A 13,814-nucleotide genomic window follows, 5' to 3' on the forward strand; every position below is an offset into this window, starting at 1 on the left:
AGAGCAGAGAAAGCCTCCGGCTTGTTCTAGGGCCCTAGATGGACTTCCTTCTGATGGGGACTGGAGTCATCTGCTCTTTGTTCGGGGGGGGGGGGGGGTGGCGGGGAGGAGGGAGGGTTCTATGTGTGAGGTCAAGAGAGGAGCACTTAGCAAGGGCCGTCAAATGTCAGAGTCTCCTGGAGAGCCCGTTAAATACCAAGCGCCCGGTAGCTTCGCTCTGAGTTCTCGCGCTTAAGGTCTGGGCCGGGTCCAGGGCCTTGCATCCTGACGGGTGTTTGTCATGCGGATGTGGGTTCCCAGGAGCCCCAGTTGGAGCCCGGTACTGGTTCTGGGGGTCCTGGCATGCGTAAGCATCGCCCGGTGTCCTAGGCCACCTCGGGATACCGCAGCTGGCCACAGCGCCCGGAGGGGAGCCCAGATGTTCGCACCTGAGTCATTGCTGGCTGTCGCCCTTGGTGGTCATTCTCCTGCTCCCTTGGGAAGGACTGTCCTGGTGGTGTGTGTGTGTATGTGTGTGTGTGTGTGTGTGTGAGGAAGTCAGAGAAAGTCTACGAACACATCTGGATTCAGCCTAGCTAAAACCCTCCGTCTTTCAGGCTGAACACTGCAGAGGCTTTTTCCGCCTCTGCAGATAAGATTTTGTAAATCATCCTGCTCCATAACCCAGTCCTCACCCTTCCTGGCACGGCGCGTATCCAGAAGCAGCAGGAGGGGCTTCGACACTGGTGGGGGCCCCCCTGCCCAGAGCAGCAGTCAGCCGGCAGCCCGGTTTCTTTGAGGTCTGGCCCGCTTTCTTCCGGCTCGTCGGTGGGGCTGATCCCTGCGTGCCCAGGCTGTGGCACAGGCCGGCCCCTCTCCGAACCGCACCTCGCTTGCCTCATCCGCCAAATGGGTATGTCATGGCTTCTGGCTCCCCAGGGGATGTAAGTCGGCAACAGGACAATTCCCTTAGAGCCTGATTCATGGCCTGTGGCATAAAGGGTCCTCCTGAATGCACGACAGCAGTTGTCAAGGAGGCACGGGGGCCGTCATTACTGAGGTTTTGACTACACAATTCAACCTCATCTTGAATTGGGCTTAAAGGTATCTCGCGGGCAAAGTTCGTCTCTCCCCAGAGGAATCCTCCCTCGGCCCTGGACTTGGTGTCTAACACACAGGAGGCATGGAGAGGAAGGGGGGGATCTTTGGTTCTCCCGAATTTCAGCAGCTTCCTGTTTTACCTGCAGTGGTCTCCCCACACCCCCGCTTGTTAATTCTCGGTCTGCCCGGACCTGCCGTCCCCTGAGCGCTCGCTCCGTGCCAGGCGCCGACGCTGAAATGTGGGGAGAGATGTGGTTCTTGCCTTCGGATGGAAACCAGCCAGATGGCCCCAAACACCAGGCTTACGGGGCTCGAGGCGTTGGTTGTGGCCTGAGATGCATTGGTTTAAAGGCTTCTGGGCCCCAGCCAGGCAGCCCCAAGAGGCAGACCCCTCCACCCTGCCTCCCTTATCCTCCCCAGGGGAGGCCCTCCCCTGGGACCCTCTGCCCAGGGCCCAGAGGAGGTCACCTGCTCCTTGTCGCTCTCGGTCAGCCCAGGCTCTGCCTTGACCTTGCTTGCCAACCTTGAGTCTCTGCAGCCTTTTTCCTGATGCCCAGAATGGTGCCCGACACGCGGCAGCTTGTGGAGGGGAGGGGCCTCCAAATGGGAGGTCCGGGGAGCCGGCGGCTAAAGCCTCTGCCACCTGGGGCAGAGAAGGGGACCCTCGTTCACGGTCAGGAGCCTGGGGTGATGCTGGGTGTCACCATGACCCTCTGGCTTTGGGAAGCGTCCCTTCGCGTAAGATGAGGAATATTCTCTGATGATCACTCCCCCCACTCAGTGCCGCTCAGCCAGAGGGGGCAAGACATCGCCGGGGGCGGGGGCGGTATCTGGTACCCAGTTTGGGACAAATAAGGGCTTGGGGTGTGAAGGGCCCCACGGCCAGGCTAGGAATAAGCCACCCAGGAGAGGGAGGGCCCAGAGGGAGGAAGGCGGCTTCTGTGATCCCTACGTGTCCTGGGTACAAGAAGGGAAGACCGAGGAGCCTGGCTCCCTCTGTGTCCTGAGGGTGAGACACAGCGGCAGCCACAATTGAGATCGGGGTCTTTACGCCAAGGTGGGCATCTGGGCAAGAAACGCCAAGTCCGCTGTTAGGAAAGAACTCAGCATCCTGGAGAATGGAGCTGGGGCCTCAGTCGGGCTCTGTGACCTTGGGCAAGTCACTGACCCTCTCTGAGGCCCAGCTGGCTCGTCTGTAATACCTGCTCACGTGACTCCGTGGGTCCAAACGGGAGGGTGCTTTGAGGTCCAGAGCGTGGGCCAGAAAGGGAAAGGGGGTCGTTCAGCAGCAGGGTCTCGGGGCGGGGGTGGGGGGTGGGGGTGGAAGGCCTCTGGGACCAGATGTGTGGGTGTTCTAGCTCCTGTCTCCTGCAAGCTTTCTCCCAGAGTTTTCCTTTCCTCCCAGGGAAGACGGGCATCACAGAGGCCCCAGAGTTGGATTCACGGCCATGTGAAGGGTTTAGCCCGGTACCTGCTTCTGAGGGGACCCTTGAAACTTCTGGTGGCACTTGGTCCTGGGATACATGTCCTCTGTCTTCTAGAACAGGACACGCCGAGTGGGGGGGTCTGCAGCCTGCCCCCTTGTTGTGCAGAGAGAAGCAGAAGAAGCCAGGGAAGGACGGGACTTGCCGGGGGTCCCAGAGCCCAGGCCGCCTCCTCACACCTGTTCTGGCACTTTCTTTTTTTTTTTTTCTTTAATTTTCTTAACGTTTATTCATTTGTGAGAGAGAGAGAAACGGAGTGCAGCCGGGGGAGGGGCAGAGAGAGAGGGAGACACAGAATCCGAAGCAGGCTCCAGGCTCCGAGCTGTCAGCACAGAGCCCGACACGGGGCTCGAACTCATGAACCGTGAGATCGTGACCTGAGCTGAAGTCAGACGCTTAACCGACTGAGCCACCCAGGCGCCCCCCTGAAAACATTATTTTTTAGTGGTGTACCGTGTGAATGCAACATTTCATTTGATCCCCGGCCATTGGACAGTTAGGTTGCTTCCTTCCTTCCTCCCTTCCTTCCTTCCTTCCTTCTTCCTTCCTCCCTCCCTTCCTTCCTTCCTTCCTTCCTTCCTTCCTTCCTTCCTTCCTTCCTCTTTCTTCCCTCCCTTCCTTCCTCCCTCCCTTCCTTCCTTCCTTCCTTCCTTCCTTCCTTCCTTCCTTCCTCTTTCTTCCCTCCCTTCCTTCCTCCCTTCCTTCCTTCCTTCCTTCCTTCCTTCCTTCCTTCCTTCCTTCCTCCCCCCTTCTTCCCTTCCTTCCCTCCTTTTGCCAATATCAACAGTGCTGTGATGAACATTCTTGTACTAAATCTTTGTCAGAACAGCTTCGCAATAAATTTTGCACCAACTCTTCCTGAAGTTAATGCCCCAGAATGAAGCTGTGGCATTAAAGCCTGGGACATCTTAAAAGGCTTCTGATGGAAAAATTGTTAAATCACTCTCCGGAAAGTATGTTCCCATTTACATTTGCAGGGAACATGGACGAGAGGGTGCCTGTTGGCTTGCATTCTTGCCAGCACTGAGTCTTGCTGCTTTTCTGGATTATTGCTGATTTTGTGGGGCAAGAAAGGAGTGGCTCGCTGTTTCAGTGTTCATTCCCTTGATTAGGGGAGGGGCAGAGAGAAAGAGGGGGACGGAGGATCCGAAGCAGGCTCCGTGCTGACCGCGCAGAGCCCGACGCGGGGCTCGAACTCACAAACCGTAAGATCGTGACCCGAGCCCAAATCGGGCGCTTAACCCACAGAGCCCCCGAGGCGCCCTTGATTACTGTTCGATAGAATTCTGGAATCTCTGAGCTAGAGGGCACTTTGGGGTCATGTAGTCCAGTGCCCTTTTTTACAAATGGAAAACCCTAGTCTCAGAGAGGCGAGGTGTCTTTCCCAAGGTTATGTGGCAAATACCAGGCAGAAACCCAGGACGGCTGGCTCTCGTTGGGGGCGCCTCTGGTGAGGTCTTGCTTTTTTCTGAGATGGTTCGTCTTGTCCTAAATATCTCTTACTCTCGGGTAAGGAGAAAACCGGCATCCATTAAAAAGAGCATCCTTTTTACTGGCATCGTGAGATGAAATGCTTCGCACGTCCTGGGTGTGGTCTATTTACCAGGGCACAGAACCTCATAAATTAATGTGCCAAGTTTCCAGGTAGCTTGAAATCGGGGTCAGATTCCCGGCTGAGGGCAGGACAGCAGTGTGTTGAGGGCTTGTGGGCCAGCTTGCTGTCTTGTGGCCGTGGCCGTCCAGCCCCTGACCCCTCTGAGTTCTGGGTGTGCGTCTGGTGTGTGACACGGGATGGGCCGCAGGGTTCTTCCCAGCGGGAGGACACAGGGAGCGGCATGTAGTAAGTGCTCAGTAAATACCGTCACAGGAAAGAGGCCGCATAGCTGTTGGTGTCAGGGGACCGCGGTCCTCGGCCCCTCGCCTGGGCGGTCACAAGCCCTCTGCTAAATTGGGAGGGAGTGGCCAATAGGAGGGCCTCTGGATTTGGCCTCGCTGGCTGGTGGCAGGATCATTCTGAGTCGGGGAGGGAAGGCCTGCTTGGAGACGCTGGCCTTCCGATCCCTTGCATGGACGTGGCCTTGGAGGGCCAGAGAGATACCTGCCTGGGCTCCAGTCCCAGAACCCTCGCAGCCTGGACAGTGACTGTGGAGTCACCAGCGCCCCCCTGGGACTCAGTTTCCCCTTCTGTGCAATGTTCACATTGCCAGCTGGCGAGACTGTTGTGGGGCGGCTACACCGGGGCCCCCGGGGACGGAGCGCGCCCCGTGTCTGCCTCTGGTGTCTGCCTGGGAGAACGTGCTGTCGCGGCCACAGGCACAGTTCTTAGTTTCTCGTGCCTTGGTTTTCCCATCTGCGGGTTGGGTCCGCTGTGGGTGAGGTTAGGGATAGCGGAGGCGTGAATTTGGTGGCTCATCAGCGAGGGGGGAGGACCCGTAATCAACAACGCACGAGGATCAGCGGCCGTCTCTGCAGTAGGTTCGTGTGAGTGGGGGGGGGGGGGGGGGGCTCAGGGCTCCCATGTGCCCATCACCAGCTCCTCCCAGGAGTCCCTGGGGCGGGGAGGAGGGGGTCCTCGCTTACAGATGAGAAACCGAGGCTCACAGGGGATCAGGGTTGGCCCCAGGCCGCCCGTCCGCCGAGTGAGGCAGGTGGCCCTTGATCCCGGGCCAAGTGCGGGCCCTCGTGGGCGGGGGTGCCGCGAAGCTGCCGTGGCCGCGTGTGCGGGCGACCGTGAGCAAGCGTGGGCGCCTGGCGTGGGTGTGCGGCGGGGCGGGGGCTGGGATCACATGCGCCAGCCCCGGTGCCCGTGGGCGTGCTCTGGGTGTGAGTGACGGGGTCGCGGCGCGTGTCAGGAGTGGGCGGGCCGGCTCGTCTGGGCACGCGCGTGTGCATGCTGGTGTGCGTGAGGGCAGCTCCGTGCAGGTCGTAGATGTGGATGTGCACTGGCGCAGGCGGGGGTGGGGGGGGCAGCCTGGGAGCCTGAGTCACAAGCTGATTGCGCAGTTGCCAGCCCTGGGACCTGGCGACCTGGCTGTCCCTTCTCGGCCTCCTTCTGCCCTCCCCACCGTGGTCTGTGGGGGCCCGTCTGTCCTGGGGCAGTGGGGGGGGGGGAGGGACGTGAGAAGAATAACAAAGGTGACATCCCCCGTTTACCAAGGGAGCATGCGGTGCCCTGAATCCCGAGTACAGATTTATCCCCGCTGTGGTGTCACCGCGACCCGGGGAGGAGGGACTGTTGTGCCCACTTTACAGGTGAAGAAATAGAGAGGCCCGGGCAGATTCAGAGACATGCCCAGGGCCTCCCCGCCGGCCAGTGGCCAAACTGGGGCTCAGGCTCGGCTCTTCGTCTGACAAAACAATGCCCCCCACCACGTGCCTGCCTCCCACGGTCCCTGTGAGCCTTACGACCTTGGAGCTGCTGAGGAGGGTGGTGAACACCCCCCCAGCACCAGAGGCATTCAAGCAGCTGTTGGACATCAGATGCTGGCCGGGCGTCCCAGCTTCCCGGGCCGGATGTGAGCTCGGACAGCGGGTGGGATCCTTCTGGTTCCGTAGCCTCACGCACGGCCCTGCTGGTTCCAGATGTTTCGCCTCCTGCAAGGGATCTGGGGCAGCCTCGGCCTTGGCTGCCCCTGGGAGTCGGGCCTCTCTCTCGGCCTCTGCCCATCCCCGCGGAGGCTCTGGTGCTCGCTAGGTGCCCAGCGCTGTGCTCGCCTCACGGAGTCCTCCCGGCCCGTGAGCTCAGGAGCGGCGTGTCCCCTGGTGCGGTGCTGGCCCCATCCCTGCTCCCGGGGAGCCTGCGGGCTGGGGCCGGGAAGCAAGAGGCCGCCCAAGGATACGGCCGGCCGTGGAGAGCAGTGGTACCCCTGGAGCGCCCCCAGCTGTCCTGACCTGCCAGTGCCTGGTGCGGCCTGGGTACCTCGAGAAAGGTCTGTTGGGCGAAGGAGGAGACCACAGGTGCAGTGTGAGGCTCGGGGACATAGCAACAGAGGGGGACCTCAGAGGCCAGAGGTCTGGTAAGCTCCTTGAACGCTGGGACAACGTGCGGTGGAATTGTTTTTGTGCAGTGCCCAGCCTGGAGCCATGCACAGGGCAGGCCTGTGAACACCTCCGCATAAGTAAGGCTTTGGGCTTCCCAGAGTGTCCGTGTGTTGCTTTGTTTCGGTCGTCCCCCGGCCAGGGTGGGACCTGACTGTGCTCCTGACCCACAATCAGACGAGGCCCGGGGAACCTCCAAGGGAGTCGGGGTCTGGGGTCCTGGTTCCAGCCAGACTTGCTGTGGCTTTTGGCTACCCCCTCAGGGTCTCCATTTCTCCAGCGTCCTGCTGTCTGTGTGATGGGATGTCACCTTTTCTTTTTTTTTTTCTTTTAATTTTTTAAAATGTTTATTCCATTTTTGAGAGACAGAGTGCATCCGGGGGAGGGGCAAAGAGAGAGAGGGAGACACAGAATCCGAAGCGGGCTCCAGGCTCTGAGCCGTCAGCACAGAGCCCGACGCGGGGCTCGAACCCATGGACCGCGAGATCGTGACCTGAGCCGAAGTCGGACGCTTGACCCATTGAGCCACCCGGATGCCCCTGGATGTCACCTTTTCTTAGCCCAAGGGTATCCTGGTGGGGCCACCTAGGGGGCAGTGCTCCCCAGGTTGGGGGTGCCCAGAAAGGGGTGCAGGGCAGCTACTGGCTGTGGCACTCCTGGTCTCATGCGGTGGCACCGGGAAGCTGGCGGGGCGTCCAGGCCACCGGGCCACCGTGCTCTGGATTCCCTGGCAGGGGAGAAGGAGGAGGGCGGGAGGAATGTGGCTTTGAGGAATGTTTAACCCAAAGCAGAAATAGCACTCTGCTTTTTTTATTTCAGGCTTGGGTTTTCAGCTAGGAAGTGGGCTCAGAGTGCGCCTCTCTCTCTCTCTCTCTCTCTCTCTCTCTCTCCACCCTCCCCCGGCTTCCCTACTGCTCTGGCCTTTTGGGGACAGAAGGTGGCCTCTTTTCTTTTTTTTTTTTTTTAAACGATGAAGCTTCTGCGGGAACCAGAAAGGGCCCTGGATCTGGCGGCCCCCAGAGCCGCGTTCACTTCCCATCCCTCCTTCTCCACCTCCCAGCCCCGACTCCTGACTCCGCTTTCTCTTCTGCGGAGCAGGGGTGGGAGGGGTGGGGGTAGGGGGGTGGTGGGGGAGGACGACGGGAGCTGAGATGGCTTGTGCGCAGTGGGGCGTCAGGCGCTCCCGGGCAGGGTCCTGCCGGGCCTGCGGGCGAACCCCGGCTCCTCTCGGGAGCTCTGGGACCCTCGGCCAAGCTCGTTCCCTCGAGCCTCCTTACTTCACCTGTGAAATGGGCAGATGATGACGGTCCCACTTCCCAGGATTGTGGCCCGAACGAGTGTGAAAATACTGGCAAAGGGGCCTGGCCGGTCCCAAGTTCCCATACCTTCCTCTGAGCCCCGGCGGCCTCAGGGGACGGGAGATGCCTCTTGTAGGCTCGCTGCCAGGTTGAATGAGGGTCCGTGCCCCGGGCGAGGGGTCGCTCCGAGGCGCTTTTCACCCTCCCCTCCCCTCTGGTTCACCCTCTGCTTGTGCCAGCACCCAGCGGCCCCTTTACTGCAGGTGCCCAGAGACCGGCCAGTGGCCTCCCCGGATCGGGTGGCGGGGACACCTTCAGCTCGGCCCCTTCTCACTCAGCGATGAGCACCGTGAGCACGGACTCGTCTGGTCACGGGGGTCACCGCTGTCCGCCCCCCCCACCCCCCCGGCTCCCGGAAAGAAAGGAGCCCGGCGCATAACTGTTGGAAGAAATGAACAAACAGGAAAACGCACAAGCTAACAAGTGAACGGAGCTGCTTGTCCCCCCCATCGGGTCTTCACCCTCCGTTCCTGTGTGGCCCCCTCTGACCTCCTGGGCTGGGGCTGGGGGGCTGACCCTGTCTGGGGGGTGGGGGCCCTGAGAAGGCAGGCCTGGCGGGGACCTGGCCCCCCTCTCCTTCCGGGGCCGGGAGACGAGGAAGGGGTCCAGCCGGCCCACAGGGCCGCTCCTTTCAGCAACCCCCCCCCCCCCCCCCCGCTCCTGTCTCTTTGTTAGGAACCGAGAGATTCCTGTTCAAAGGCAGGAGATGGGGCTATTTTTGGCACTGTGGGGGAAAAAGCGAATGCTTCCCTTCTGTTCAAAAATACATGGTGTGTGTGCTGGGCAGACGAGGCTCGACAGAGCTCAAAGCCCGTGCTGCCTGGGCCTCTGCCCCCGCGGCCCCCAGGGTCCTGCCTCCCTCCCGTCCGTGGCTCAGTAGCCCCCACGGCCCCATGGGGAGGCAGTTATTTCCAGACATGAGGACGCCCTTGCTGGGCCGGAGCGCAACACGATCTTAATTAAAACTAACAGCAGCCGTCAAAATACAGAAGAGGGGCCTACGAGCCGCCCTTACCTGGATTTGTGTTTCCTTGGCCCTGGCTCTGTGGAGCCAGGGGCGGTCGTGAGAAGCGTTCTGGGCGCATCTCAGGAGAAGGAGGCCCAGCCAGCTGGGAGGGAGCGGCTGGAGGGCCTGGGTGCCCGTGCGGGGCGAGTTTGGCCAAGGGTATCCCCGGGCCACCTTGCCACCCTTCACTTCAGAGGCAGAACACCTCTGCGGATCCGCTGTCTGATGCCAGGTCCTGGGGGCGCCAGGACGCAGGGCAGTTGGATGGACGGATGGATTTCTGGTCTTCCGGCATTCGGAGCCGGCCGGAGAAACACGAGGCTCGGATAAGCGTCAAGACAGGACGTTCTGCAATGCTATGGGAGGCTACCAGGTCTGGGGTGGGGTGGGGAGGGGCATCTGGGAGGGCTTCCTGGAAGAGGTGATGTTTCAGTTGAACCCTGGGGATAGGGTTGCCAGCCATCCTAAACAGTTGCTCGTTGTTCACCTGAAATCTAATTTAAAATTTTTTTTTTTTAATGTTTATTTATTTTTGAGACAGAGAGAGACAGAGCATGAATGGGGGAGGGGCAGAGAGAGAGGGAGACACAGAATCGGAAGCAGGCTCCAGGCTCTGAGCCATCAGCCCAGAGCCGACGCGGGGCTCGGACTCATGGACCGCGAGATCGTGACCTGAGCTGAAGTCGGGCGCTCAACCAACTGAGCCACCCAGGCGCCCCATGAAATCTAATTTTAATCAGGCATGCTATATTTTTATATGCTGAATTTGGTGGCCCTACCTGAGGGAGAAGTGGAGAAGGCACAAAGAGGTCTTGGGGGGATTGGTTTGTGGGGGGGGCGGGTGTCGAGAGTGTTTCGGGCAGAAGGAGCGGCGTGTTCCAGGTCTGGAGGCATCTGGGTATGGCAGCTCTGAGGGGCTAGGGAAGGTGTAGGGGCCAGAGTGGAGGGGAGGCATGTGGGAGGGCAGAGGCCTGCCTCGTTAGCCCTGTGGAGGGGGGCCGACCCCACCTCGGGGAGCGCTGCTGGGGGCCGGTCTGGGGACCGAGGTGAGCCACGCGAAGCCCCAGGCACGCCTGGGGAGGTGGGCGCCCCTCTGGCCTCCGGTGGGTTCTGGCCAGGCCGACAGACGTGTGGCTATGCTTCTCTGTGCCCCATGACTGCTTGGAGTCCCAGTGCTGGGGTCCTCCTCCTGCCTGGGACCAGGAGAAGGACCGGGGTGGGTCACTTCTGTGAGGAGGGCCCATCAGGGTCAACCTCTGCCCTCGGTTCTTTTATTTTATTCGTTTTTTTTTTTTTTTTTTAATATTTTATTTATTTTTGAGGCAGAGACAGAGCATGAGCAGGGGAGGGGCAGAGAGAGAGGGAGACACAGAATCCGAAGCAGGCTCCGGGCTCCGAGCCGTCGGCACAGAGCCCGACGCGGGGCTCGAACTCACAGACCGCGAGATCACGACCGGAGCCGAAGCCGGACGCTCAACCGACTGAGCCCCTAGTTTTTTTCTTTTTGTTGTTATTTTTTGAGCGCGAGCTGGGAAGGGGCAGAGGGTAAGTGTCTGAAGCAGGCTCCACGCTGGGGCTCGATCCCGTGAGCGTGAGATCATGACCTGAGCCGAAATCGAGAGTCAGACCCTCAACCTTAACCGCCTAACTGAGCCACCCAGGCACCCCAGCCCTGGGTTCTTAAAGGGCCAGAGCCAGAGCTCGCAGCGCTGCTGACCCCAGGGTGCCTGGTTCCCATTCCCGGTACAGCCCCTGCTTAGTCTCAGTATCCCTGCCAGTGCTGCCTTCAGCGACCTGGTATGTGAGGGGGGGTGGGGGGGGGTGGGGGGGGCTGTCACCTTCCCTGGGTCTCTCAGCCCGCCCCCCTCCCCCCCCCCCAGCCGGGTTGGGCTCCGTTTACACAGATCATTAGATGGCTGTGCTGTCGTGTGCTTTAGGTCCGTCTCTCCTATTACATCGGAGACTCGTGGGACAAGGACCTGTGTCTGGGGGCCAGTGCCGTGTTCCAGCTCAGGGCCTGGCCCATACGCTGCTCGGCAATTCGTTATCGAATGCGTGAAGGGGGGAAAATAATCCCATTTGTTCTTTCTAACTACCCTGTTAGGAAGGTTATCGTTGCCACCATCGCCCCCGTTTTACAGACGAGGACACTGAGGCCCAGAGAGGTGAATTCCGTTTCCCAAGGTCACAGTGGGGCTAACGAGTGATTCCGCTCAGGGGCGCCCGGGGGTGGCTCGGCCGGTTCAGCGTCCGACTCTTAGTGTCGGCTCAGGTCACAGTCTCGCAGTTCGTGGGTTCGAGCCCCACATCGGGCTCCACAGAGCCTGCTTGGGATTCTCTGTCTCCCTCTCTCTGCCCCTCCCTGCCTCAAAATAAATACATAAACATTAAAAACAACAAAAAAGAGAAGGATACAGTGCAGAAAAAGACCCCTCCTGCCGACCAAGCACCCCGGTGCCTCCCACAGCCTCCGGTCTCGGCAAGTGCTTGGAAGAGGTTAGTGGACTTGGGCCGAACTGAGTCCCTAAGCACTTGGTTTGGTCCTCCACGGGGAGTCCTGAGAAGACCCTGTCCGCCGACCTTCCCCCGGGGGCCTCGAAGGAAGCAGGAGAAGGCGTGTGGTTCACCTCCTTCAGGACCGACTCCCGTGGGAGATTCAGAGATCCCGGGTCTCCTGACGAGGAAACCGACGCTCAGAGAGGTTAACTGACGTGTCTGAGGTCGCCCGGCTGGAACGCAGGGGAGCTGGGGTTGGTGGCTGCGAGCGGGCCTTGGTCTGGATCGCTCAGCCAAAGCGAGCTGTTAATAGATCAGCAGATTTCGAGGACCTTTGCTTCCCAGCCCGGGCGGGGAGTCAGAGAAGCCGGGGACTCGGGGCCTCTTTTGAGGAGCACCAGATGAGGCAGTTCAGGAGTCAGGCGGGAAGTGAAGAAGGGGACCCCCCCGAAGGCACTTGTGGGATGCTTGCAAAGCTGTACTTCTCTGGCAAGTTCGGGGAGTCACGCGGACCCTGCTTCTGGTCCCAGCCTCCCTGCAGACTGACTTTGGTCCTTGGGCAGGTGGCTTCGCCTGTTTGTGCCTCAGTCTCCTGATCTGTAGAAGGGGGGTACGAAGTCCTTGTCGGGCGGCGTCGTTCGGGCACTGCTTGTGTTTAATGCCTGCCAGGTGTTTAGTGCGGGTGGGTTCGCGGAAAATGCTAACAAATGGAGACGTTCCGCATGAGACAAAGTACATCTTCCTGCAGTTTTGACAGTTTGTGGGGGGGAGGGGGAGTTATTTAACTTATATAGAAATTGATAGATTTTATGACTTTATTTTTAGGGTAAAATAACTATTTATAAATGATGACGCAGAATGCAGACCTTGTGGAAATAGCTGAGCTGGAAAGTAAGATTTGTTTTTTTTTTAATGTTTATTTTTTTGAGAGACAGAGACAGAGCACAAGCAGGGGAGGGGCGGAGAGAGAGAGAGGGAGACGCAGAATCCGAAGCAGGCTCCAGGCTCCGAGCCGTCAGCACAGAGCCCGACGCGGGGCTCGAACCCACGAACCAGGAGACCGTGACCTGAGCCGAAGTCGGATGCTTAACCGACTGAACCACCCAGGTGCCCGTGGAACGTAAGATTTGAGCCACACCTTGCTTTTGGTGGCTGCCCTCAGAGGCTCTGGCGAGGGTGCCTTCGGGGAGCCCCTGGACGCCTCCGGCAGGCGGCCCTGCCCCGGGGACCAAGCACTTTCACCCCGCGTGAGCCGGTTGGAGCACACATTCTCACCCCGTTTGTCAGACGAGAAAACAGACGCGAGAGGCGTGACACAAACTGAGCTTTATCTGGAGGATGTAAATGTGGGGAGGGTCTCAGTGCCCAGGAGAAAGGTGGAGCCGGGAGCCTGGTTCTCAGGGGAGGGAGCGGCACGGGCCGCTGTGACGGTCGGGAGCCCCTGCTCCCTGCAGGACCATGGAGCTCACACTCCGTGCACCCCGTGCCTGGCCGCCGCAGGTGCTCGGTGAGTGCTGGCCTCAGCGGGTGGCCCCCTCCCTGGGGTCAACCGTCTCCAGGCTGAAGCCTCTTTGAGCACGCGGGCGACCAAGCTGGAGGGACCTGGGCGCCCGCCTCTACTCCTCCGCCACCGACTGTGACCTTGGACGATTGCCTTTGCTTCTGTGAAGCCTCAGTTTCTTCACCAGCTCGGTGGGCCGGCAGGGACCCCCACGTGTCAGCACGGGGCCTGTGGCAGCGGGAGGGCTCAGCCAACCGAGCCTGAGCCTCAGCCACCTGGGGCTCGGGAGGATCCTGAAGAGCCGGGAGGGAACAAGGGGCACCTGAACTGGGATTTGAGCGGCCCTGAGCAGCCTCTCCTCCCACACCTCGGTTCCCTTGAGGGCTTGGCTCCTCTCTGTCTGGGTCCCATCAGCCCTGCCCCATCTTCTGCCGCTGCCCCCACGGCAGTGAGACCCCGGACGTCTTATTCTGATACCATGGCCGTCATCGTGACGGTCCGTGTCCCCGTGTCCCTCGTCACGTGCCGGGCCCGGTGCTTTTGGCCTGCACCCTCTTTTTTGGCTCTAACGGCGGCTCCGTGAGGGAGGGGGGACCAAGGCTCAGAGAGGGGAGGCCGTTGGCGGAGGTCACGCAGCCGCGAGAGTGTGGCGGGCCTGTCTGCGCGAGGCCCGTGGTGGGGGAGAGCCTACCTGCTAGGGCTACGGGCAGGTCAGCCAGAGGCGGTCCCAGCAGCCGGGGGAGGGGAGGGCCTAGAAGGCGGGGGGTGGGGGGGCAACTCACCTAGTGCTGGCCAGAGCTGTGACCCCTGGCTTTACAAAATTCTGGGTGCAAAGGGCTTGGTGAGGGGCT

At 60.4% G+C, this 13,814-nt stretch overlaps 1 protein-coding gene across 2 annotated transcripts in view; it reads left to right on the forward strand.

The window, feature by feature from the left end:
• NCS1 (neuronal calcium sensor 1) overlaps positions 1 to 13,814 on the forward strand; it is a 47,557-nt gene that overhangs the window by 2,521 nt on the left and 31,222 nt on the right. The window contains exons 1-2 of one of the 2 annotated variants that reach the window (XM_042913452.1): positions 11,452 to 11,667; positions 12,288 to 12,353. The exons of the other annotated variant lie outside the window; for it this stretch is intronic. Coding sequence (XP_042769386.1) covers positions 12,308 to 12,353 — 46 coding nt within the window. The 5' untranslated portion in view covers positions 11,452 to 11,667; positions 12,288 to 12,307. Of the gene's footprint in view, positions 1 to 11,451; positions 11,668 to 12,287; positions 12,354 to 13,814 lie in introns of those variants that run through there. 2 annotated transcript variants of the gene reach the window in all.

Source organism: Panthera leo, chromosome D4 (genome assembly GCF_018350215.1).
Source record: "Panthera leo isolate Ple1 chromosome D4, P.leo_Ple1_pat1.1, whole genome shotgun sequence".
NCBI classification, from domain to species: domain Eukaryota; kingdom Metazoa; phylum Chordata; class Mammalia; order Carnivora; family Felidae; genus Panthera; species Panthera leo.